Genomic DNA, 26,295 nt, shown 5'->3' with positions numbered 1-26,295 from the left:
GGCTGAATATGTTCAAGACACAGAGATCAATACTGAGCAGCTAATTGAACGTCTCTAAAACAATATCTGTCTTGTTATTTAGTAAACCAGGAAAAAACACTGCATCCCAGCTACGGTACAGAATAACATTGTTGAGGACCTCAGAACCATGTTGATGCATTATGACCCACTACAGTCCCCTCAGGTTTCATCTGACAAATAAACTAATAAATGTGGTTGAACAGGACGATCGCAGGGACTTGCTTAACAACTCTGCAGTATTTGAGGAATGCATTAGATGCATAATCTCTGAGTGCACATTTCCCCCAGGCTACATGACTATAAAGAGACATGAGACAAAACAATCATAATGAATCAGATTACATGGAGAGGAGGACCTGATCCTAGATCATAATGAATCAGATTACATGGAGAGAAGGGACCTGATCCTAGATCATAATGAATCAGATTACATGGAGAGGGGGACCTGATCCTAGATCATAATGAATCAGATTACATGGAGAGAAGGGACCTGATCCTAGATCATAATGAATCAGATTACATGGAGAGAAGGGACCTGATCCTAGATCATAATGAATCAGATTACATGGAGAGAAGGGACCTGATCCTAGATCATAATGAATCAGATTACATGGAGAGAAGGGACCTGATCCTAGATCATAATGAATCAGATTACATGGAGAGAAGGGACCTGATCCTAGATCATAATGAATCAGATTACATGGAGAGAAGGGACCTGATCCTAGATCATAATGAATCAGATTACATGGAGAGAAGGGACCTGATCCTAGATCATAATGAATCAGATTACATGGAGAGAAGGGACCTGATCCTAAATCATAATGAATCAGATTACATGGAGAGGGGGAGCTGATCCTAGATCATAATGAATCAGATTACATGGAGAGAAGGGACCTGATCCTAGATCATAATGAATCAGATTACATGGAGAAAAGGGACCTGATCCTAAATCATAATGAATCAGATTACATGGAGAGGGGGAGCTGATCCTAGATCGTAATGAATCAGATTACATGGACAGGGGGACCTAATCCTAGATCATAATGAATCAGATTACATGGAGAGGAGGGACCTGGTCTCAAAAATCCCCCAAAGGCTCTTTTAAAGAACTTTTATAAATCATCTCCTCATCTTGAGGAGTCACCTGTGACAGTATTCATAAAGAGTAGGAGAGCTGATCTAGGATCAGTTTAGTCTTTAAGATCATAATGAATCAGATTACATGGAGAGGAGGGACCTGATCCTAGATCAGAATTAACCAGATTACATGGAGAGGAGACCTGATCCTAGATCATAATGCATCAGATTACAGGGAGAGGGGGGACCTGATCCTAGATCATAATTAACCAGATTACATGGAGAGGGGGGACCTGATCCTAGATCAGAATTAACCAGATTACATGGAGAGGGGACCTGATCCTAGATCATAATGCATCAGATTACAGGGAGAGGGGGGACCTGATCCTAGATCAGCACACCTCCTCTGAGACACTTCCCAGAAGTCACCAGGACCAAGAAACCAAACACTTCAAATGGTAAATTCTAGTTACAGCAGGTGTTTACTGCCATCTAGTGGAAGATACCAATATAACACTTTATTATCAGGGTGGGGAGGCGGCTGAGCTGAAACAGAAAGTAAACTTGTTCTTTTGTTCAGGATCCATTTTGAGACGACAGAGCAGAAAACACGAAATGGGGAGAAGAAAAAAAAAGAAGTAAGTATCTTTGAACAATAATTTATTCTAATGGACAGAGTAAGAGAATGAATAGCTGGAAAGCTAAATTACTAGATAGTAGAACTGCTACTTGAGCTGAGTTGCTGACAGACAGCAGTTTTCAAAGTGTAAACTAATCAGTTGACCTACATGTTATCAGTAACACTTCTGGTAAAGATGGTGGAAGAGCTTTTCAATTATATGGTTTTATGTTTATCTCAGGGTTTCTCCATCCTTTTGTTGTTACCAGCACTTACACACCTGATTCAACTAATCATCACATATTTTAAGACAGTTTAATATTTGAGGCATACAAATGAACATTCTCAAATTAAAACCTTTTGGATTTGTAGGCCTGTTAACAATTATTAAAGTCCTACAGTAACATTTTGGAGGATAAACAGCTAAACTTGGTATAGAGTAAATTATACGTTTATCAAAAATAATGTAAGAGAGATGTCTTGAAGAAACGCGTCTGGGATTAGAACTCTGTGTCTCTGCGACAGTGGGAAGTTTGTTTTGCATGGCCCGGTGCTACAGGTGGGTGGACATATATTTTAAGGACCAATGGAATGGTGTAAAATGTGTAAACTCTGCTCACCCGGGGAGCCGGGCAATGCAAAACGAATTCACCCAGTGACCGTTACTTTATTTCCTGATATGAAATGGAAAGTAATTTTGTAGCCGACGCAGTTCCAGAATGTCTGTTGAAACTGTGTCTCATATGGAACGTTAGAACAGTGGTGGAAACAGAACTCAGTTCCAGAATGTCTGTTGAAACTGTGTCTCATATGGAACGTTAGAACAGTGGTGGAAACAGAACTCAGTTCCAGAATGTCTGTTGAAACTGTGTCTCATATGGAACGTTAGAACAGTGGTGGAAACAGAACTCAGTTCCAGAATGTCTGTTGAAACTGTGTCTCATATGGAACGTTAGAACAGTGGTGGAAACAGAACTCAGTTCCAGAATGTCTGTTGAAACTGTGTCTCATATGGAACGTTAGAACAGTGGTGGAAACAGAACTCAGTTCCAGAATGTCTGTTGAAACTGTGTCTCATATGGAACGTTAGAACAGTGGTGGAAACAGAACTCAGTTCCAGAATGTCTGTTGAAACTGTGTCTCATATGGAACGTTAGAACAGTGGTGGAAACAGAACTCAGTTCCAGAATGTCTGTTGAAACTGTGTCTCATATGGAACGTTAGAACAGTGGTGGAAACAGAACTCAGTTCCAGAATGTCTGTTGAAATTGTGTCTCATATGGAACGTTAGAACAGTGGTGGAAACAGAACTCAGTTCCAGAATGTCTGTTGAAACTGTGTCTCATATGGAACGTTAGAACAGTGGTGGAAACAGAACTCAGTTCTCAAACTGGAGTAAAAGTAAAGATTCCTTCATAGAAAATGACTCAAGTAAAAGTGAAAATCACCCAGTAAAATACTTCTTCAGGAAAAGTCTAAAAGTATTTGGTTTTAAATATAATTAAGTATCAAAAGTAAAAGTAAAGTAGTAATATTTTAAATTCCTTTTATTAATCAAACCAGACGGGACAATGTTCATGTTATGTTCTTGTTATTTTAATTTATGGATTGCCAGGGTCACACTCCAACACTCAGACATCATTTAAAAACAGCATTTGTGTTTAGTGAGTCCATTTTCTGTCCTCAACATGTAATGAGTACTTTTGGGTGTCAGGGAACATGTGTGGAGTTAAAAATACATCATTTTATTTATGAATGTAGTGAAGTAAAAGTAAAAGTTGTTAAAATATAAATATTAAAGTAAAGGACAGATTCCCCCAAAAACTACTGAAGTAGTACTTTAAAGTATTTTACTGAAGTACTTTACACCACTGCATTAGAAGACAGATAAATGTGTTGATTTGAAGGAAAGACGGGCAGATTCTGGTAGGTCGGCTACGAACTATTATAAAGTTAGGTCGTCGTCAGACATTCAACAGTCACAGTAGGTTTGAGCTACAGTATGATCACTAATCATGCCGACCAACCTGATGGTCTCTGTTGGAAATGTTGTGAAAAGAATCTGGCCTCGGCTATAAATATCTGGCATTACTCATCTCATATGTATATACTGTATTCTATACTATTCTACTGTATCTTAGTCTATGCATTACTCATCTCATATGTATATACTGTATTCTATACTATTCTACTGTACCTTAGTCTATGCCGTTCTGACATTGTGACCAATAACATTTGACTTGATTTAGATTAGGCTACATACACTACATGACCAAAAGTATGTGGACACCTGCTAGTCGAACATCTCCTTCCAAAATCATAGGCATTCTTATGGAGTTGGTCAGCCCTTTGCTGCAAGAACAGCCTCCACTCTTCTGGGAAGGCTTTCCAGTAGATGTTGGAACATTGCTGCAGGGACTTACTTCCGTTCAGCCACAAGCGCATTAGGGAGGTCGGGCACTGATATTGGGTGATTAGGCCTGGCTCGAAGTCAGTGTTCCAATTCATCCCAAAGGTGTTCGATGGGGTTGAGGTCAGGGCTCTGTGCAGGCCAGTCAAGTTCTTCCACACCGATCTCGACAAGTCATTTCTGTATGGACCTCGATTTGTGCACGGGGACATTGTCATGCTGAAACTGGAAAGGGCCTTCCCCAAACTGCCCAAGACTATTTTTCCTCCGCCACCAAACTTTACAGTTGGCACAATGCATTTGGGCAGGAAGCGTTTTCCTGGCATCCACCAAACCCAGATTCCACTGCTCCAGAGTCCAATGGCAGCGAGCTTTACACCACTCAAGCTGATGCTTGGCATTGCGCAAGGTGATCTTGTGTGTGGCTGCTTGGCCATGGAAACCCATTTCATGAAGCTCCCGACGAACAGTTATTTTGCTTTTAGTGTTATTTTGCTGACATTGCAGTTTGAAATTCGGTATTAGGTGTTGCAACCGAGGACAGACCATTTTTATGTGCTTCCGCACTTGGCGGGCCTGTTCTCTGCGCTTGAGTGGCCTACCACTTCACTGTTGAGCCGTTGTTGCTCCAAGACGTTTCCACTTCACAATAACAGCACTCACAGTTGACCGGGGCAGCTCTAGCAGGGCAGGAATTTGACCAACTGACATGTTGGAAAGGTGGCATCCTATGACGGTGCCACGTTGAAAGGCACTGAGATCTTCCGTTAGGTCATTCTACTGCCAATGTTCGTCTGTGGAGATTGCATGGTGGTGTGCTCGATTTTATACACCTGTCAGCAACAGGTGTGGCTGAAATAGCCGAATCCACTCATTTGAAGGGGTGTCCACATACTTTTGTATATATAGTGGACATTCTCTGTCCTGCTACTGGTAGGACTATAACATTATGTGAACTGACCTGAACAGGTTTAGACTGGTCATCTATGATATGTAGGTTATATACAGTACATTCTGTGTCCTGCTACTGGTAGGACTATAACATTATGTGAACTGACCTGAACATGTTTAGGCTGGTCATCTATGATATGTAGGCTGTAGCTGAGGTAAAGACCTTGATCTGCATATCACTAAAAAAACACTATTATACATTATAACCGAGCCTAAAAAAAAAAAGTTTCTGAATAGATCAAAGATTTCCCCCTCAGATCAATCAAGTCCGTTTTAGCCCTTCTGTCTATATTCTCAGATACGTTTAGAAAAGAAAGAACAGACTGAAAGACAATAAATAGCCTACTTTTAGTGAATAAAAACAAGTGTGAGACATGGCCTTGTGTTGCTGTACTGTCTATAACTACCTTAACAAACTGTGACTTATTATTATTATTATTATTATTGTTATTATTATTATTATTGTTGCTGTACTGTCTAGAACTACCTTACCAAACTGTGACTTATTATTATTGACAGTTACCATGGCGATGAAATGTCACAACTACATGTTCATGTGATGCATTAAATCACCTGACTGTTTCTATGTCTGTTAGTAAATGTTTTATTTCTCAAAGAGATAATGAATAAATGAGAACAATTGACAATCAATAATTAGTTGTCACTGTGTTAACCACAACCAACATGTTGGATCTCTGTTTAGTTGTCACTGTGTTAACCACAACCAACATGCTGGATCTCTGTTTAGTTGTCACTGTGTTAACCACAACCAACATGTTGGATCTCTGTTTAGTTGTCACTGTGTTAACCACAACCAACATGTTGGATCTCTGTTTAGTTGTCACTGTGTTAACCACAACCAACATGTTGGATCTCTGTTTAGTTGTCACTGTGTTAACCACAACCAACATGTTGGATCTCTGTTTAGTTGTCACTGTGTTAACCACAACCAACATGTTGGATCTCTGTTTAGTTGTCACTGTGTTAACCACAACCAACATGTTGGATCTCTGTTTAGTTGTCACTGTGTTAACCACAACCAACATGCTGGATCTCTGTTTAGTTGTCACTGTGTTAACCACAACCAACATGCTGGATCTCTGTTTAGTTGTCACTGTGTTAACCACAACCAACATGTTGGATCTCTGTTTAGTTGTCACTGTGTTAACCACAACCAACATGTTGGATCTCTGTTTAGTTGTCACTGTGTTAACCACAACCAACATGTTGGATCTCTGTTTAGTTGTCACTGTGTTAACCACAACCAACATGTTGGATCTCTGTTTAGTTGTCACTGTGTTAACCACAACCAACATGTTGGATCTCTGTTTAGTTGTCACTGAGTTAACCACAACCAACATGTTGGATCTCTGTTTAGGGGTCAGTGCTCTAAAATGAGTCTCTCTGGGAAGAGAGAAGAGGGGGGCCCTGCCTCTAAAATGCATCTCTCTGGGGGACATGACACCAAAGCTAAGAGGTAAGATGACGTTGATGGCGTCCCCGTACAGAACTGTCCGCGTCCCCGTTCGGTGTGGCGCCAAGCCGGTTACGCGCAGAGTGGACTGAGGTGATCTTGGGGAATAACTACGGAGTTTGTTACAGTGTTGAGACACCGAAGTTTACTGTTCAATTTGCTTTTTTCTTTACGGTCAGGGACAGTGTGAGTGTAGCCAGATCCTTTTCACTCTCTATCCTTGTTTCATTTTGTGGTTCACCGGATTCATCATCGAGACGAGGGACAGACGAACGACCTGCTAACTAACCAAGCTAATTAAAGCTCGGTAAGCTAGCTAGCTACTCTACCAGCAGCATCCTAGTTATCCTAGCTAGTCGGAACAGCTCGGTAATCTAGCTAGCTACTCTACCAGCAGCATCCTAGTTATCCAAGCTAGTCGGTACAGCTCGGTAAGCTAGCTAGCTACTCTACCAGCAGCATCCTAGTTACCATAGCTACCACTACATCATCACCGGCTGTCTGCATTTCTTGTGGACCGATGGAGCTCCCCGGTTGTTTCTTCCACCTGTTAAATCCCGTGGAGGGCTTCTCCCTCTCTCGTTGACGGATGCTGGCTACCTCTGTCCGGTTCTCCTCTCTTCACTAGATGGACGGTAACTTTAGTGTTTAACCCGTCTGTGTCCAAGGACCAAACTTTTGAATATTATTTTCAGGGCGCCTTAATAGCAGGTATTGAACACCGGGTAAATAATCACTAGTCAGAACCTCAACCTCAGTATACATTCATTATAAAAATCATCTTAATATCTGATATTGTGAGTAAACAACCTCGAGAGTGCGTCTTCCAGCCCTCCAATAAATGACATCATTCAACCCTCCCGGTTAGTAAATTTACCTCGACGTGCCCCCGGAGAAGGCAGAGTAAAGACACCAGCCTTTTAGCGGGGCTGACAGACTGTCGACAACGCTCGCGACGCAAAATTAATTTCGTTATAAAAAATGACACACTGCTCTCGCGCGCCAACGAGCGTCTAGAAGTCAGTTCTATTTGTGACGCAGTTTCTCGCTGCATCTCCTCATTGGTTTCTAGAAGCAGGTACCCACGTGCCATCTCCTCATTGGTTTATAGAAGCAGGTACCCACGTGGCATCTCGTCATTGGTTTATAGAAGCAGGTACCCACGTAACATCTCCTCATTTAGCAAAAAAAACTTAACATAAACATAACTTCGTTAATTATAAAAGCTAAGCTCATTTCTAGATACAGCACTCTTGTAGAAAGTAAAATATATAGCTTTTTTTTCTTTTCTTATGTTTCCCCATCTGAGCTCAGAGTAGATGAGAGATGTAATGTTTGTCTCTGTTGTGTTGAAGACCAATCCAGCAGGAGAGACCAGCCTCCCCTGTACCCAGCTGTGTGTCCATGAAGAGTGACTGGTCTATGGGTCGTCCTATACACTTTAGAGAGGGAGACTTTTCTACTGAACAAAGGTAAGAAGAACTCATGGGTCATGGTCAGTGAGTTAAACAACACTGTCTCTAGTCATTTCTCCTCTTCATAATCCATAGGCTAATAATTTTGTCCATTTTCATAGTCGTAAAACAATATTAAACAAACAGAACATTCCCTCCCTGTGTGTGTGTGTGTGTGTGTGTGTGTGTGTGTGTGTGTGTGTGTGTGAACTCCCTGGGTGAGGAGATGTAATCTCATGTTTTGTCCACAGAAACCAACAGGGGAGATCAGAGTCAGAGATTCTCAGTGGTCAGTCTTCCCAGAGTCATCAAACAGACCTGGCCTCCATATTCAGTGTATGTGGTCCTGTTATGTCCATTTGTTTTTGTTTACCTCAAGTAAAGTTGATCTGTCAATCATTCATTAATGTGTTGATGAGACAGCATTTATTCTCTTGATTAACTTATTTACTTTATTTATTTCAGTTGCTTGAAGAGAAAATGATGACATTTGTGAAGAACGAGCTGAAGATGTTCAAGAGGATTCTTAGTCCAGAACTCCCAGAAGGCTTTGAGAGTCAGAAGCAGGATAAGGAAGTGGTGGACCCTGAAGATGAGAAGCAGGAGAGCAGTGCCAGAGAGGGGGCTCTGAAGATCACACTGCACGTCCTGAGGAAAATGAACCAGAAGGAGCTTGCTGACACACTGGAGAAATGTAAGATCTGTCTGCCTCATGTTGAATGATGTTTTATAACATTTAAAAGCTGTAGCTAAAGTACAGCTAAAGTAGCTGTGTAACTCAATGATATTGTAGCAGCCTTAATACAACACCTAGTGACCTCATCAAGTAGCAGCAGGGATGTGTTGTGGTGATTAATTTAGAGAGAGAGAGAGAGACAACATTAATAATACCATCAATAATACCAATAATAATATAATCAAGTCACACCAGTCTGTAATGCACTATGAAAACATTTACACATTTATACAGGCAGTTAAGATAATAAATTATTATAATTTAAGCACCATAACAGTCCTACAATACTGTAGACATTAAAAAAGACATAATATGAATATCCTCTTCATTCAGATGATCCTGCTGTGATTTGCCAACGTGAACTCAAATCAAATCTAAAGAAGAAGTTTCAATGTGTATTTGAGGGGATCGCTAAACAAGGAAACCCAACACTTCTCAATAAGATCTACACAGAGCTCTACATCACAGAGGGTGGAACAGGAGAGGTCAATAATGAACATGAGCTGAGACAGATTGAGACAACAACCAGGAAACAAGCAAGACCAGAGACTGCAATCAAATGTAACGACATCTTCAAACCCTTAACTGGACAAGATAAACCTATCAGAACTGTGCTGACAAAGGGAGTCGCTGGCATTGGAAAAACAGTCTCTGTGCAGAAGTTCACTCTCGACTGGGCTGAAGGAAAGGCAAATCAGGATGTCCAATTTGTATTTTCATTCCCTTTTCGGGAGCTGAATTTGATGAAAGAGGACAAACACACGTTCATTGAACTTCTCCATCACTTCTCAATGGTAACCAAACAATCAAGAATCTCCAACTACGACAAATACAAAGTTCTGTTCATCTTTGATGGTCTGGATGAATGCCGACTGCCACTAGACTTCCAGAAGAACAAGATCTGTTGGGACGTCACAGAGTCAACATCAGTGGATGTTCTGCTGACAAATCTCATCAAGGGAGATCTGCTCCCCTCTGCTCTCCTCTGGATAACTACCCGACCTGCAGCAGCCCATAAGATCCCTTCAGGGTGTGTTGACCAGGTGACAGAGGTACGAGGGTTCAATGACCCACAGAAGGAGGAGTACTTCAGGAATAGATTCAGTGACGAGGACCTGGCCAGCAGAATCATCTCACACATAAAGACATCAAGGAGCCTCCACATCATGTGCCACATTCCAGTCTTCTGTTGGATTTCTGCAACAGTCCTTGAACACATGCTGAAACATAAGAGAGAAGAGATGCCCAAGACTCTGACTGAGATGTACACACACCTTGTGGTGTTTCATACCAAACAGAAGAATGAAAAGTATCTTGGGAAAGAAGAGACAGGTCCAGACTGGAATAAAGAGAGCATTCTGTCACTGGGAAAACTGGCTTTCCAACAGCTTGTGAATGGTAATCTGATTTTCTATGAAGAAGACCTGAAAGAGGCTGGCATTGATGTCAATGAAGCCTCAGTGTACTCAGGATTGTGCACACAGCTCTTTAAAGAGGAATGTGGGCTGTACCAGTACAAGGTGTACTGCTTTGTTCATCTGAGCATTCAGGAGTTTCTGGCTGCTGTATATGTGTTCCTCTCATTCATCAACAACAATGAGAATCTAATGGATGAACTGCAAACAAACGACGAGCCTGAAGTTACTTTCTACAAGAGTGCTGTGGATAAAGCCTTACAAAGTGAGACGGGAAACCTGGACCTTTTCCTCCGCTTCCTTCTGGGCCTCTCACTGGAGTCCAATCAGAAGCACTTACGAGGTCTACTGACAAAGACAAGAAGCAGCTCACAGAGCCATGAAGAAACAGTCAAGTACATCAAGGAGAAGATGAGGGAGAATCCTTCTCCAGAGAGGTGCATCAATCTGTTCCACTGTCTGAATGAACTGAATGACCATTCTCTAGTGGAGGAGATCCAAAGATACCTGAGATCAGGAAATCTCTCTAGAGCCAAACTGTCACTTGCACAGTGGTCAGCTCTGGTCTTTGTGTTGCTGACTTCAGAAAAGGAGCTGGATGTGTTTGACCTAAAGAAATACTCCGGATCAGAGGAAGGTCTTCTGAGGCTGCTGCCAGTGGTCAAAGCCTCCAGAGCTGTTCTGTGAGTAAATAAAATGACATTTATATAGTAATCATCAGGAAGAAATATTCAGTTTTGGGTTAATTATATAATATTATATTGAATGACATGTTGAATCCGTGCATTGATTTTCAATCTAGTATAACAATATGACCACACAATTCTAGGAGATGGAAGATTAATCTATATGTGGTTTGGGAGAATCAACCAAATACATCTGCTATTTTCCTTCTACACTTCTGGTGTTAAATTAACAGTGTGTTTGTGAAGTCATGATGATCTCTTTGTCAGGCTGTCAGGCTGTGGAGTCACAGAGGAAGGCTGTGCTTCTCTGGTGTCAGCTCTGAGGTCGAACCCCTCACACCTGAGAGAGCTGGACCTGAGTAACAATGACCTGAAGGATTCAGGAGTGAAGCTGCTCTCTGATGGACTGGGGAATCCCCACTGTAAACTGGAGACTCTGAGGTCAGTATTCCTGTAGTTGGTCAACAAGTGATAACTGTTCACCAGATCCACATGTGTTTACCAGGCACACATAGTCCACACCATATTTGTTTGGACAGTGAAGCTTAGAGTTTTACATTTGGTGCTTTGCTCCAGCATTTTGGATTTGAGATAGAATGTTTCATATTAGGAGACAGTACAGAATGTCACCTTTTATTTAAAGGTATGTACAGTATGTATTTTACAGTTTAGAAATGAAAGCACTTTATGTATCTAGTTCTCCAATTTGAAAAAGTCGTAATCATTTGGACATATTCATTTAGTCAAAAGTTTAGTCCAATATTTTTCTGCAGTGATTTCATCAGGCTTGTGATTCTACAAACTTGTTGAATACATTTACAGTAATTCATTTGCAGTTTGTCTTGGTTGTGTTTTAGATTATTTTCCTAATAGAAACTGAATGGTGAATAATGTCCTGTCATTTTGGAGTCACTTCACTTGTATTGTCAGTAAGAATAGAAGATGTTTCTGAACACTTCTACATTCATGTGGATGCTATGTGATTATGAATAATCATGAATGACTCGTGAATGATGATGAATGAGAAAGTTAGAGGCACCAAGATCAGACCCCCTCTGTTATTGGTAATGGTGAGAGGTTAGCATGTTTTGTTGTAGTCTCTGGTATTGGTAATGGTGAGAGGTTAGCATGTTTTGTTGTATCCTCTGTTATTGGTAATGGTGAGAGGTTAGCATGTTTTGTTGTAGCGTCTGTTATTGGTAATGGTGAGAGGTTAGTATGTTTTGTTGTAGCCTCTGTTATTGGTAATGGTGAGAGGTTAGCATGTTTTGTTTTAGTCTCTGTTATTGGTAATGGTGACAGGTTAGCATGTTTTGTTGTAGCCTCTGTTATTGGTAATGGTGAGAGGTTAGCATGTTTTGTTGTAGCCTCTAACTACTTCCGGCGCCGACAGAGATGGCCGCCTGGTCTCGCTGCGTTCCTAGGAAACTATGCAGTTTTTTGTTTTTTTACGTGTTATTTCTTACATTAGTACCCCAGGTCATCTTAGGTTTCATTACATACAGTCGAGAAGAACTACTGAACATAAGAGCAGTGTCAACTCACCATCAGTACGACCAAGAATATGACTTTCGCGAAGCGGATCCTGTGTTCTGCCTGTTCACCCAGGACAACAGAATGGATCCCAGCCGGCGACCCCAAAAAACGACCTCGTAAAAGGGGAAAACGAAGCGGTCTTCTGGTCAGACTCCGGAGACGGGCACATCGTGCACCACTCCCTAGCATTCTCCTCGCCAATGTCCAGTCTCTTGACAACAAGGTTGATGAAATCCGAGCAAGGGTAGCATTCCAGAGGGACATCAGAGACTGTAACATTCTTTGCTTCACGGAAACATGGCTCACTAGAGAGACGCTATCGGAGTCGGTGCAGCCAGCTGGTTTCTCCACGCATCGCGCCGACAGAAACAAACATCTTTCTGGTAAGAAGAGGGGCGGGGGCGTATGCTTCATGGTTAACGTGACGTGGTGTGGCCACAACAACATACAGGAACTCAAGTCCTTCTGTTCACCTGATTTAGAATTCCTCACAATCAAATGTCGACCGCATTATCTACCAAGGGAATTCTCTTCAATTATAATCACAGCCGTATATATCCCCCCCAAGCAGACACATCGATGGCTCTGAACAAACTTTATTTGATACTTTGCAAACTGGAATCCATATATCCGGAGGCTGCATTCATTGTAGCTGGGGATTTTAACAAGGCTAATCTGAAAACAAGACTCCCTAAATTGTATCAGCATATCGATTGCGCAACCAGGGCTGGAAAAACCTTGGATCATTGCTATTCCAACTTCCGCGACGCATATAAGGCCCTGCCCCGGCCTCCTTTTGGAAAAGCTGACCACGACTCCATTTTGTTGATCCCTGCCTACAGACAGAAACTAAAACAAGAAGCTCCCGCGCTGAGGTCTGTTCAACGCTTGTCCGACCAATCTGATTCCACTCTCCAAGACTGCTTCCATCACGTGGACTGGGATATGTTCCGTATTGCGTCAGACAACAACAATGACGAATACGCTGATTCGGTGAGCTAGTTCATTAGAACGTGCGTTGAAGATGTCGTTCCCATAGCAACGATTAAAACATTCCCAAACCAGAAACCGTGGGTTGATGGTAGCATTCACGTGAAACTGAAAGCGCGAACCACTGCTTTTAATCAGGGCAAGGTGACTGGAAACATGACCGAATACAAACAGTGTAACTATTCCCTCCGCAAGGCAATCAAACAAGCTAAGCGTCAGTATAGAGACAAAGTAGAATCTCAATTCAACGGCTCAGACACAAGAGGTATGTGGCAGGGTCTACAGTCAATCACGGATTACAAAAAGAAAACCAGCCCCGTCACGGACCAGGATGTCTTGCTCCCAGGCAGACTAAATAACTTTTTGCCCGCTTTGAGGACAATACAGTGCCACTGACACGGCCCGCAACTAAAACATGCAGACTCTCCTTCACTGCAGCCGACGTGAGGAAAACATTTAAACGTGTCAACCATCGCAAGGCTGCAGGCCCAGACGGCATCCCCAGCCGCGCCCTCAGAGCATGCGCAGACCAGCTGGCTGGTGTGTTTACGGACATATTCCATCAATCCCTATCCCAGTCTGTTGTTCCCACATGCTTCAAGAGGGCCACCATTGTTCCTGTTCCCAAGAAAGCTAAGGTAACTGAGCTAAACGACTACCGCCCCGTAGCACTCACTTCCGTCATCATGAAGTGCTTTGAGAGACTAGTCAAGGACCATATCACCTCCACCCTACCTGATACCCTAGACCCACTCCAATTTGCTTACCGCCCAAATAGGTCCACAGACGATGCAATCTCAACCACACTGCACACTGCCCTAACCCATCTGGACAAGAGGAATACCTATGTGAGAATGCTGTTCATCGACTACAGCTCGGCATTTAACACCATAGTGCCCTCCAAGCTCGTCATCAAGCTCGAGACCCTGGGTCTCGACCCCGCCCTGTGCAACTGGATACTGGACTTCCTGACGGGCCACCCCCAGGTGGTGAGGATAGGCAACAACATCTCCCACCCGCTGATCCTCAACACTGGGGCCCCACAAGGGTGCGTTCTGAGCCCTCTCCTGTACGCCCTGTTCACCCACGACTGCGTGGCCACGCACGCCTCCAACTCAATCATCAAGTTTGAGGACGACACAACAGTGGTAGGCTTGATTACCAACAACGACGAGACGGCCTACAGGGACGAGGTGAGGGCCCTCAGAGTGTGGTGTCAGGAAAATAACCTCACACTCAACTTCAACAAAACTAAGGAGATGATTGTGGACTTCAGGAAACAGCAGAGGGAACACCCCCCTATCCACATCGATGGAACAGTAGTGGAGAGGGTATTAAGTTTTAAGTTCCTCGGCGTACACATCACAGACAAACTGAATTGGTCCACCCACACAGACAGCATCGTGAAGAAGGCGCAGCAGCGCCTCTTCAACCTCAGAAGGCTGAAGAAATTTGGCATGTCACCAAAAACACTCACAAACTTCTACAGATGCACAATCGAGAGCATCCTAATAAAGCTACCTAATATAATGTTTACATACCCTACATTATTCATCTCATATGTATACGTATATACCGTACTCTGTATCATCTACTGCATCCTTATGTAATACATGTATCACTAGCCACTTTAACTATGCCACTTTGTTTACATACTCATCTCATATGTATATACTGCACTCAATACCATCTACTGTATCTTGCCTATGCTGCTCTGTACCATCACTCATTCATATATCTTTATGTACATATTATTTATCCCCTTACACTTGTGTCTATAAGGTAGTAGTTTTGGAATTGTTAGCTAGATTACTTGTTGGTTATTACTGCATTGTCGGAAATAGAAGCACCAGCATTTCGCTACACTTGCACTAACATCTGCTAACCATGTGTATGTGACAAATAAAATTTGATTTGATCTACTCACTTAGACAGAAAATTACTCCAGTCATCATCTGTAATGAACACAATGGGAGACAGAGAGCTGGTTTCAATTGCAGGGTGCAGCAGGTGTTTATTGTAAATGACCACAGGAGGAGGCAGGTAGCTGGGTCCAGGGGCAGGCAGAAGGTCATACACAGGAGGAGGCAGGTTAGCTGGGTCCAGGGGCAGGCTGAAGGTCATACACAGGAAGATGCAGGTAGCTGGGTCCAGGGGCAGGCAGAAGGTCATACACAGGAGGAGGCAGGTAGCTGGGTCCAGGGGCAGGCAGAAGGTCATACACAGGAGGAGGCAGGTAGCTGGGTCCAAGAGCAGGCAGAAGGTCATACACAAGAGGAGGCAGGTAGCTGGGTCCAGGGGCAGGCAGAAGGTCATACAAAGGAGGAGGCAGGTAGCTGGGTCCAGGGGCAGGCTGAAGGTCATACACAGGAGGAGGCAGGTAGCTGGGTCCAGGGGCAGGCAGAAGGTCATACACAGGAGGAGGCAGGTTAGCTGGGTCCAGGGGCAGGCTGAAGGTCATACACAGGAAGATGCAGGTAGCTGGGTCCAGGGGCAGGCAGAAGGTCATACACAGGAGGAGGCAGGTAGCTGGGTCCAGGGGCAGGCAGAAGGTCATACACAGGAGGAGGCAGGTAGCTGGGTCCAAGAGCAGGCAGAAGGTCATACACAAGAGGAGGCAGGTAGCTGGGTCCAGGGGCAGGCAGAAGGTCATACACAGGAGGAGGCAGGTAGCTGGGTTCAGGGGCAGGCAGAAGGTCATACACAGGAGGAGGCAGGTAGCTGGGTCCAGGGGCAGGCAGAAGGTCATACACAGGAGGAGGCAGGTAGCTGGGTCCAGGGGCAGGCAGAAGGTCATACACAGGAGGAGGCAGGTAGCTGGGTCCAGGGGCAGGCAGACGGTCATACACAGGAGGAGGCAGGTAGCTGGGTTCAGGGGCAGGCATAAGGTCATACACAGGAGGAGGCAGGTAGCTGGGTCCAGGGGCAGGCATAAGGTCATACACAGGAGGAGGCAGGTAGCTGGGTCCAGGGGCAGGCAGAAGGTCATACACAGGAGGAGGCAGGTAGCTGGGTTCAGGGACAGGCAGAAGGTCATACACAGGAGGAGGCAGGTAGCTGGGTCCAGGGGCAGGCAGAAGGTCATACACAGGAGGAGGCAGGTAGCTGGGTCCAGGGGTAGGCAGAAGGTCATACACAGGAGGAGGCAGGTAGCTGGGTCCAGGGGCAGGTAGCTGGGTCCAGGGGCAGGTAGCTGGGTTCAGGGGCAGGTAGCTGGGTTCAGGGGCAGGTAGCTGGGTCCAGGGGCAGGCAGAAGGTCATACACAGGAGGAGGCAGGTAGCTGGGTCCAGGGGCAGGCAGAAGGTCATACACAGGAGGAGGCAGGTAGCTGGGTCCAAGAGCAGGCAGAAGGTCATACACAAGAGGAGGCAGGTAGCTGGGTCCAGGGGCAGGCAGAAGGTCATACACAGGAGGAGGCAGGTAGCTGGGTTCAGGGGCAGGCAGAAGGTCATACACAGGAGGAGGCAGGTAGCTGGGTCCAGGGGCAGGCAGAAGGTCATACACAGGAGGAGGCAGGTAGCTGGGTCCAGGGGCAGGCAGAAGGTCATACACAGGAGGAGGCAGGTAGCTGGGTCCAGGGGCAGGCAGACGGTCATACACAGGAGGAGGCAGGTAGCTGGGTTCAGGGGCAGGCATAAGGTCATACACAGGAGGAGGCAGGTAGCTGGGTCCAGGGGCAGGCATAAGGTCATACACAGGAGGAGGCAGGTAGCTGGGTCCAGGGGCAGGCAGAAGGTCATACACAGGAGGAGGCAGGTAGCTGGGTTCAGGGACAGGCAGAAGGTCATACACAGGAGGAGGCAGGTAGCTGGGTCCAGGGGCAGGCAGAAGGTCATACACAGGAGGAGGCAGGTAGCTGGGTCCAGGGGTAGGCAGAAGGTCATACACAGGAGGAGGCAGGTAGCTGGGTCCAGGGGCAGGTAGCTGGGTCCAGGGGCAGGTAGCTGGGTTCAGGGGCAGGTAGCTGGGTTCAGGGGCAGGTAGCTGGGTCCAGGGGCAGGCAGAAGGTCATACACAGGAGGAGGCAGGTAGCTGGGTCCAGGGGCAGGTAGAAGGTCATACACAGGAGGAGGCAGGTAGCTGGGTCCAGGGGCAGGCAGAAGGTCATACACAGGAGGAGGCAGGTAGCTGGGTCCAGGGGCAGGCAGAAGGCCATACACAGGAGGAGGCAGGTAGCTGGGTCCAGGTGCAGGCAGAAGGTCATACACAGGAGGAGGCAGGTAGCTGGGTCCAGGGGCAGGCAGAAGGTCATACACAGGAGGAGGCAGGTAGCTGGGTCCAGGGGCAGGCAGAAGGTCATACACAGGAGGTCCAACAAGGCAACAGTGCGGGAAAAGGCGTCGTTAGTGAGGCAGGCAAAAAGTATCGTACACGGGAGGAGTAAATTACAGGAAACTCAACTCTCCAAGTAGCCATGTGTCACAAAACAAACAATACCTCACAGTGACGGGGTGCAAAGAACTGAACTAAATAGTGTGTGATAATGACATACAGGTGTGGTCAGAATTTAGGTGATTGGGATCTGGAGCTGCGTTCAGGGGATCTATGTGTTTGAGAGTGCAGAGATCTGGAAGCAGACTTTACACCATCCACCATTTTAGTATTTAAACACAACCAAAACATAACCCAAAACAAACTGCAAATGTAATCAACGAGTTTGAGTCACAAGCTTGATGTAGTCGCTGCGTTCAAGGAAATATCAGATCAAATACTACATTTTTGACTACTTTAATATACTATTAAATTGTTGGAGTATAGAGACACATTTTAAAAGTTAGCTTCATTGTCAAAACAGATATGGTGTGGACTGTATTCTCAATACAATATAAATCTGATACCTCACTGTCTAAATAGATATGGTGTGGACTGTATACTCAATACAATCTAAATCTGATACCTCACTGTCTAAATAGATATGGTGAGGACTGTATACTCAATACAATCTAAATCTGATACCTCACTGTCTAAATAGATATGGTGTGGACTGTATACTCAATACAATCTAAATCTGATACCTCACTGTCTGTCTTCTGACTGATACTGCTTTTTAAACTGGTCTGGTCAGTCTACTATAATATTTGTACTATACATTTTTCTCTCTACAAGCAATACTTTGATCATTCATAATAATTATACATTCATTAATTTATGAATAGATGTGGCAGATTTCAAGACACTGATGTGACTAAATATTTTGAAACAAAATACTGCCACTATTTTCACCACCAAAGAATATCAGTGTGTTTTTAATATGATTTGACTCTTTGCAGGCTGTCAGGCTGTCTAGTCACAGAGGAAGGCTGTGCTTCTCTGGTCTCATCTCTGAGGTCAAACCCCTCACACCTGAGAGAGCTGGATCTGAGTAACAATGACCTGAAGGATTCAGGAGTGGAGCTGCTCTCTGATGGACTGGGGAATCCCCACTGTAAACTGGAGACTCTGAGGTCAGTATTCCTGTAGTTGGTCAACAAGTGATAACTGTTCACCAGATCCACATGTGTTTACCAGAGACACATAGTCCACACTATATGTGTTTGGACAGTGAAGCTTACAGTTTTAAAGCATGTTTTGTTGTAGCCTCTGTTATTGGTAATGGTGAGAGGTTAGTATGTTTTGTTGTAGTCTCTGTTATTGGTAATGGTGAGAGATTAGCACGTTTTGTTGTAGCCTCTGTAACTCTCTCAATCATTATCATTAATGATCCATTCATGATCTTTCTCAATCAAGGCAGTCACAGGCTTGATGTAGTCATTGTGTTCAAATAATATGGGCCAAAATACTAAACTTTTGACTCCTTTAATACACTGTAAGTCAATTGGTCAGAATACTTATGACTTCTTCAAAAGGGGGGACTAGATACATGAAGTGATTTTATTTTTCTAAACGGTGAAACAGATATGTTTTAAAATACCCTCAAATTAAAGGTGACATTATATACTGTCACCTCATATGAAACATTTGATCTGAAATCCAAAATGTTGGAGTATAGAGACACATTTAAAATGTTAGCTTCACTGTCTAAATAGATATGGTGTGGACTGTATACTCAATACAATCTAAATCTGATACCTCACTGTCTAAATAGATATGGTGTGGACTGTATACTCAATACAATCTAAATCTGATACCTCACTGTCTAAATAGATATGGTGTGGACTGTATACTCAATACAATCTAAATCTGATACCTCACTGTCTAAATCAGGGGTGTCAAAGTCAAATGGACGGAGGGCCAAATAAAAAAATCAGCTACAAGACGAGGGCCGGACTGTTCGAATGTTCATTGAAAAAATTTTAAATGACGCATATAGTCTAGTGAACCTAATTGAACCTACTGAAAACCTAACAAATATATTACAATATGATCAGATAAATAAAGCAATATTTTCTTATGGCTCTGTCAGTAATCTTTAATTTTCAACAGACACAAAAGACAAATTTCCTTTATATAAATATCCCCATAACATGAACATTAAATGAAAGAAACCGGTATTCAAGGCACCATCAGTAGACTATATTTTCTATTTTAGCAAAAGTGGGCTAAATTTACTTCAAAGAAAAAACAATAATAGCAATTTTCTATCATCCACTCAACTGAAATATTTTTAAAATATAATTGGATTGAAATACAAAAAAATAAAGTGCAAAAATCTATTAATCAAAAACAACACTTTGTTTAAGGAGAAGTAACATGCAGTGAAAACAAATATTAAATTTTAACTTTTAAACTTGAACTGAGTAAAAACTCTAAATATGTGATTGCACAGTAATGTTCACTTGTTTGAGGTTGAGGGTGATACTTGGTGGTGTCCCATCTTTTCCACAAGTTCATCAATGTTCGGGGTAAGGCTCTGAGCTGAAGAAATCCTCAGAATTGAGTGGAGGTGTTCAGCAGTAAGTCGACTTCTGTGTGATGTTTTGTTCAGGTTCATCAAAGAAAACAGTTGTTCACACAGGTATGTGCTGCCAAACATAGACAACGTTTGAGCAGCCTGGATGCGCAGCTGGGGCATTGTGCCGGGGAGGAAACGGGCGAACTCCGCAGCACCCACTGCCGCATATTTTGCCCTCAGTGCATCATTGCATTGGAGGTCAATCAACTCCATTTGGAGGTTTGGTGGTGAGCTTTCCACGTCAACAGCAAATGGGTTACCGAGCAGTTCCAACCTGCTTTTTTGTGCTTCAAAGTCAGCAAATCGGCGTCGAAAGTCAGCGGCAAGCATACCTATTTTATCAGCCAACTGTGTGCTCGGGAACGCACTGGTAGAGAGCTTCTCTTTCATGGTCTGGCAGCTGGGAAAGTGGCTCAAATTTTCTTTCCGCATCTGCGTCTCCCACAGAGTCAGTTTGGTTTTAATGTGTGGTCCGCTCCTGTGTCCACACATCGCAGGTGCTCCGTCGGTTGTCAAACCCACGAGTTTTTCCCAAGGCAGCTCCATCTCATTTACACATCTTGACACCTCTTCATACAAATCATGCCCCGTAGTTGTGCCATGCATAGGACGTAAAGCCAAAAACTCCTCTGTCACGCTTAGGTTGGAGTCCACTCCGCGGATGAAAATTGACAACTGGGCAATGTCAGAAATGTCGGTGCTCTCATCCACAGCCAAGGAATATGCAATAAAATCTTTTCCCTTTTTCACAAGCTGCTCTTTTAGATTGATGGACAACTGGTCTACTCTCTCGGCAATGGTGTTTCTGCTCAGACTCACATTTAAAAAGAGTTGCCTTTTTTCTGGGCAAACTTCGTCACAAACTTTAATCATGCAGTTTTTGATGAAATCCCCCTCCGTAAATGGCCGGGCTGATTTAGCGATCTCTTCTGCCAAAATAAAACTGGCCTTGACAGCAGCCTGGCCTTGTGATTTGGCTTTTTTGAACAGAGCCTGTCGAGATTTGAGGCCTCGTTTTAATTCCTCTGCCTTTTGTAGCCTTTGTTCCATGTCCATATTCTTGTTTTTGTCCGCGTGTTTCGTTTCATAATGTCGTCTCAGATTATACTCTTTCAGTACCGCCACACTTTCTCCACACAGAAGACACACAGGTTTTCCAGCTACCTTCGTGAACATATACTCCGACTCCCACCTTGTTTGAAACCCCCGGTTCTCAGTATCCACCTTCCGTTTTGCCATTTTTGATGGGTATCTGAAAGTTAATTTTACTGTGATGCTGACGACTGCTGTGCCAATAAATATTGAAATGAAGCAGCCTACTGCTCGGTGCGTCACCTTTGCATTGTGGGAAATGTAGTATTGGTGCGTGTAAAAGATCTGCGGGCTGCCGGCTTGCTGCGGGCCGGTTCTAATAATAAATCAAGATCATCCCAGGGGCCGTAAAAAACCTTCTTGCGGGCCGGATGTGGCCCGCGGGCCTTGACTCTGACATATGTGGTCTAAATAGATATGGTGTGGACTGTATACTCAATACAATCTAAATCTGATACCTCACTGTCTAAATAGATATGGTGTGGACTGTATACTCAATACAATCTAAATCTGATACCTCACTGTCTAAATAGATATGGTGTGGACTGTATACTCAATACAATCTAAATCTGATACCTCACTGTCTAAATAGATATGGTGTGGACTGTATACTCAATACAATCTAAATCTGATTCCTCACTGTCTGTCTTCTGACTGATACTGCTTTTTAAACTGGTCTGGTCAGTCTACTATAATATTTGTACCGTACATTTGTTACGAGAATTATGTTATCAATGTTCATAAACTGAAGCTCAATTAAACTACTCAGTCTGCAACCCAGAATTTGTAAGATTCTAGTTGAATGAAACAGACAGAGTTCCAGCTTACAATAATCAGAATGTTTATTCACGAGAGCTCTAAAAATCATACATGCACATAGCCTTTCACATTTGGTCATATAAATGCCCCTCCTCCTCTCTAACACTGTCAATGCTGTTTACACGTTTTTTCCAACAGATACATTGCTAATCATATCCTGCACGCTACACAATCTACTGCTCAACGGTTTTTCCCCTCTCTGGGTGGGGAGACCTCCTTCCCTTCCTTCCCTGTTATCAGTTTCACAGTGGTCATAAGTTGTCTGCCACAGTTCCTTGTCTTTTCCACATTCAAGAATATCTTATGATTCAAACACATTTCCATATACAGTGACAGGGTGGAATACTGTCTAAACATTACTTTAAACGTATAAATAATTTAGTCATTATCTTACCATTACATTAAACATTCTACAACAACATTTTTCTCTCTTCAAGCAATACTTTGATCATTTATAAAAATTATATATTCATTTATGAATAGATATGGCAGGTTTCAGGACACTGATATATCTGAATATGTTTAAAAAATATACTGCCACTATTTCCACCACCAAAGAATATCAGTGTGATTTTAATATGATTTGACTCTTTGCAGGCTGTCAGGCTGTCTAGTCACAAAGGAAGGCTGTGCTTCTCTGGTCTCAGCTCTGAGGTCAAACCCCTCACACCTGAGGGAGCTGGATCTGAGTAACAATGACCTGAAGGATTCAGGAGTGAAGCTGCTCTCTGATGGACTGGGGAATCCCCACTGTAAACTGGAGACTCTGAGGTCAGTATTCCTGTAGTTGGTCAACAAGTGATAACTGTTCACCAGATCCACATGTGTTTACCAGACAAACATAGTCCACACCATATGTGTGTGGCCAGTGTTTGTGTCCAGTGACCCACACACACTGGACACACACACACACACACACTGGCCACACACAAACCCTTGACACACACAAACACTGAACACACAATCACTGGACAAACACACAGTGGAGAAACACACACATGTTTAGAAACATGTTACTCAAATATTCATACTATACATTTTCTCTCTACAAGTAATATTAGAATAATTTATAATGATGATACATTAATTTATGAATAGATATGGCAGGTTTCAGGACACTGATATATCTGAATATGTTGAAAAAATATACTGCCACTATTTTCACCACCAAAGAATAGCAGTGTGATTTTAAAATGATTTGACTCTTTGCAGGCTGTCAGGCTGTCTAGTCACAGAGGAAGGCTGTGCTTCTCTGGTCTCAGCTCTGAGGTCAACCCCCTCACACCTGAGAGAGCTGGATCTGAGCTACAATCACCCAGGAGACTCAGGAATCAGACTGCTCTCTGCTGGACTGGAGGATCCACACTGCAGACTGGAGAAACTCAAGTATGTAGAGGGTTTATGTCAATGTTCATATCAGACATGTTTGACTTATCAGGCTAGTTAAGACAAACATTCTGAACACCACTTGGACAAAGTTATATGCTGATTGTGTGTGTCGGTGTGTGTGTGTGTGTGTGTGTGTGTGTGTGTGTGCGTGCGTGCGTGCGTGCGTGCGTGCGTGCGTGTGTGTGTTTGTGTGTGTGTGTGTGTGTGTGAGTTCAGGTGTATCCCTCAATGACTGTCTGTTCTTCTGCTTACCACTACAGTGTGGAAAATGGTGGAGAGAACACAATGAAACCTGGGCTTAGAAAATGTGAGTGTTGACTGCTGTGAAGAATATGACTAAGAATAAGTCTTAATTCAAGTCAAGTCAAAGTCAAAGACCACCATCATTACTTACTTGGTCATATTTCAGCTGTAGTTCTACAGAAGCAGAAATCAGGGACACCAAAGTTTACAAACAGTTGGTTTTACAATGTGTGTGTGTGTGTGTGTGGAGCGTTCGTGTTACATTAGAAATGTGTAAGATGTGTTCATGATGCATACAGGTGTGTGTTTGTGTGTGTGTGTGTGTGTGTGTGTGTGTGTGTGTGTTTGTGTGTGTGTAATTAATTTGAATAAGTGTGTTTTATATTACCATACAGTATAACATATGATCATTCAACAAGTCTCAAGTTACCTTACCTTCTCCTTTTGATACCTAGAAACATCTACTTTAAATTAATTATTTGAAAGTGAGTTAAAATTCTAATGAGATTGATGATGATTTCTAATATTGTGTCTAATTTCATCCATCAGATGTCTGTGATCTCACACTGGACCCAAACACAGTAAACAGACTCCTCTCTCTGTCTGAGGAGAACAGACAGGTGACATGGAGGAGAGAGAAGCAGCCATATCCTGATCACCCAGAGAGACTTGAGGACTGGGGACAGGTGCTGTGTAGAGAGGGTCTGACTGGGCGCTGTTACTGGGAGGTAGAGTGGAGAGGGAGGGCTGATATAGGAGTGACATATAAAGGAATCAACAGGAGAGGAGGGGGTGATGACAGTTATCTTGGATGGAATGACAAGTCCTGGAGTCTGTTCTGCTCTGACAACAGTTACTCTGCCTGGCACAATAATCATAGGACTAACATAGTCGTCCCCTCCTCCAGCTCCCACAGAATAGGAGTGTATCTGGACTGGCCAGCCGGCACTCTGTCCTTCTATAGAGCCTCCTCTGACACACTGACCCACCTGTACACATTCACCTCCACATTCACTGAGCCCCTCTATCCAGGGTTTTGGGTTAGTGATGATGGCGACTCAGTTTTCCTGAAATAATAACCATGGTAACTGTTAAGGGAATTTGTATCAGTAATGACTAATTATGTATTCATTTCAATCAGGACTGACTAATCAGAATACTATTATGTTACTGTATATGTATACATTTTCTTTTTAACCCTAGTACTGAATGTAATGTGTGTAAATATAATCAAGAATTAGAACAATGACTCTGTTCCTTGGTAGAAATGAATGAACTATATAGCCAGACTGGCTAGAATGCATATCTACACAGGCAGGCCTTGGCTCTGATCGTAAATGATCTAAATTAGGATAGACGATGTGGGAAGGCTTGAGAAGTATACAGCCTTTGTACCAGTGTCAAGAAGAGACGGAACAGTTTAGAAAACGCTGACGTCATTTTCAGTTTATAATCTGTGGTAAACTGTATCATGTTCAGTACTCTCGAGAATAAACGCTGCTGGTTGATTTTAGAGACTGGTCTCTGTCCATTTTATGCAAATAAGATTCTTACAAATTCTTGTGAATTGACAGTGTTGAATTTAATTGGGAATTAAAACATAGAGGATAATAATTCCTGCAACAATTGGTCCTTCGAAACGGGATCTAAAATACCCGTCTCTGTCATCTGAAGGTCGTACGCCGAAAATCGTGCACGAGTGGGTCTGGTCCCGTTATTTAAGACCTGGCCTCTGAATTGAGGGAAAAACTAGGCCGATGTACACCCCAGACCGACAGGGACGGTGACTAGATCAAACGAACAGTGCTTTTCCCAGTCGGCAGCAGGTCAGTAGCCTTTATTCTTGAATTTGGGAGGAATTGTTTGGGATATTTTGGATTAAATGTTCTAAAGGAGTTTGGATTTAATCAATGATAGGTGCTTGAATATTCTGAACAAATACACTGGGTTTCTACTTTGGGTTTTAACCAAAATCGATAGGAAGGAAACAGGTCTGAAATTGACCTGTGGTAAGGTGCACTACCATAAATAAACTAGAGCTTAATAAATCCTGGTTTTGTAAGCCGGAAGGTCATTAAGGAGAGATATAGTACGTATTGTGTGATAGGACGGTCGTTCTGTACAAATAGGATAGCCATTAATTCAAAAGACAAACCTAAAAGTTTTAACCTGAGTAGTCTATCTGTATATGGGAAGTAGTCTGACTATGAAGAAGTAGCAGATAGATATATTAAAACAGGTGAGGATAAATTAGTCTTGGTGAGAAGGCAGGGTAATTCTAGGGGAACAGAAAAATTGAACCTGTACAATGCTGAAAGACATGAATGTCTAAAGAGGAGGAGAGGGAAACTTAGTCTAGAGTAGTGAGATATGAGAAATTAACGTTGAAAGTCCCAAGGATAATATTATACGGGTGAAATGTAATGTCTGATCAAAAGTCAAATCTATTGACGAAGTTTCCAGAAAGGAGAAATACATATAGAATCCCAT

At 43.2% G+C, this 26,295-nt stretch overlaps 4 protein-coding genes across 4 annotated transcripts in view; 2 read left to right on the top strand and 2 right to left on the bottom strand.

The window, feature by feature from the left end:
* Window positions 1-26,295, top strand: part of LOC118937847 (NLR family CARD domain-containing protein 3-like) — a 527,060-nt gene that overhangs the window by 72,530 nt on the left and 428,235 nt on the right. The window lies entirely within an intron of this gene.
* LOC118937840 (NLR family CARD domain-containing protein 3-like) overlaps window positions 1-26,295 on the bottom strand; it is a 201,525-nt gene that overhangs the window by 28,318 nt on the left and 146,912 nt on the right. The gene's annotated exons all lie outside the window — the stretch shown is intronic.
* Window positions 1-26,295, bottom strand: part of LOC118937868 (stonustoxin subunit beta-like) — a 397,513-nt gene that overhangs the window by 282,380 nt on the left and 88,838 nt on the right. The gene's annotated exons all lie outside the window — the stretch shown is intronic.
* LOC118948239 (NACHT, LRR and PYD domains-containing protein 3-like) lies at window positions 1,617-25,318 on the top strand. Its single transcript, XM_090197911.1, has 12 exons — window positions 1,617-1,736; window positions 6,457-6,555; window positions 7,908-8,024; window positions 8,258-8,342; window positions 8,472-8,700; window positions 9,076-10,840; window positions 11,111-11,284; window positions 18,641-18,814; window positions 22,771-22,944; window positions 23,386-23,559; window positions 23,823-23,869; window positions 24,355-25,318. The coding sequence occupies exons 1-12, from the start codon at window positions 1,714-1,716 to the stop codon at window positions 24,879-24,881; spliced, it is 3,588 nt and encodes a 1,195-aa protein (XP_090054037.1). The 5' UTR covers window positions 1,617-1,713; the 3' UTR covers window positions 24,882-25,318.

Source organism: Oncorhynchus mykiss, chromosome 13 (genome assembly GCF_057628025.1).
Source record: "Oncorhynchus mykiss isolate SJ-2025 chromosome 13, ASM5762802v1, whole genome shotgun sequence".
Taxonomy (NCBI): Eukaryota; Metazoa; Chordata; class Actinopteri; order Salmoniformes; family Salmonidae; genus Oncorhynchus; species Oncorhynchus mykiss.
This window is presented reverse-complemented; position numbering and strand designations above follow the sequence as displayed.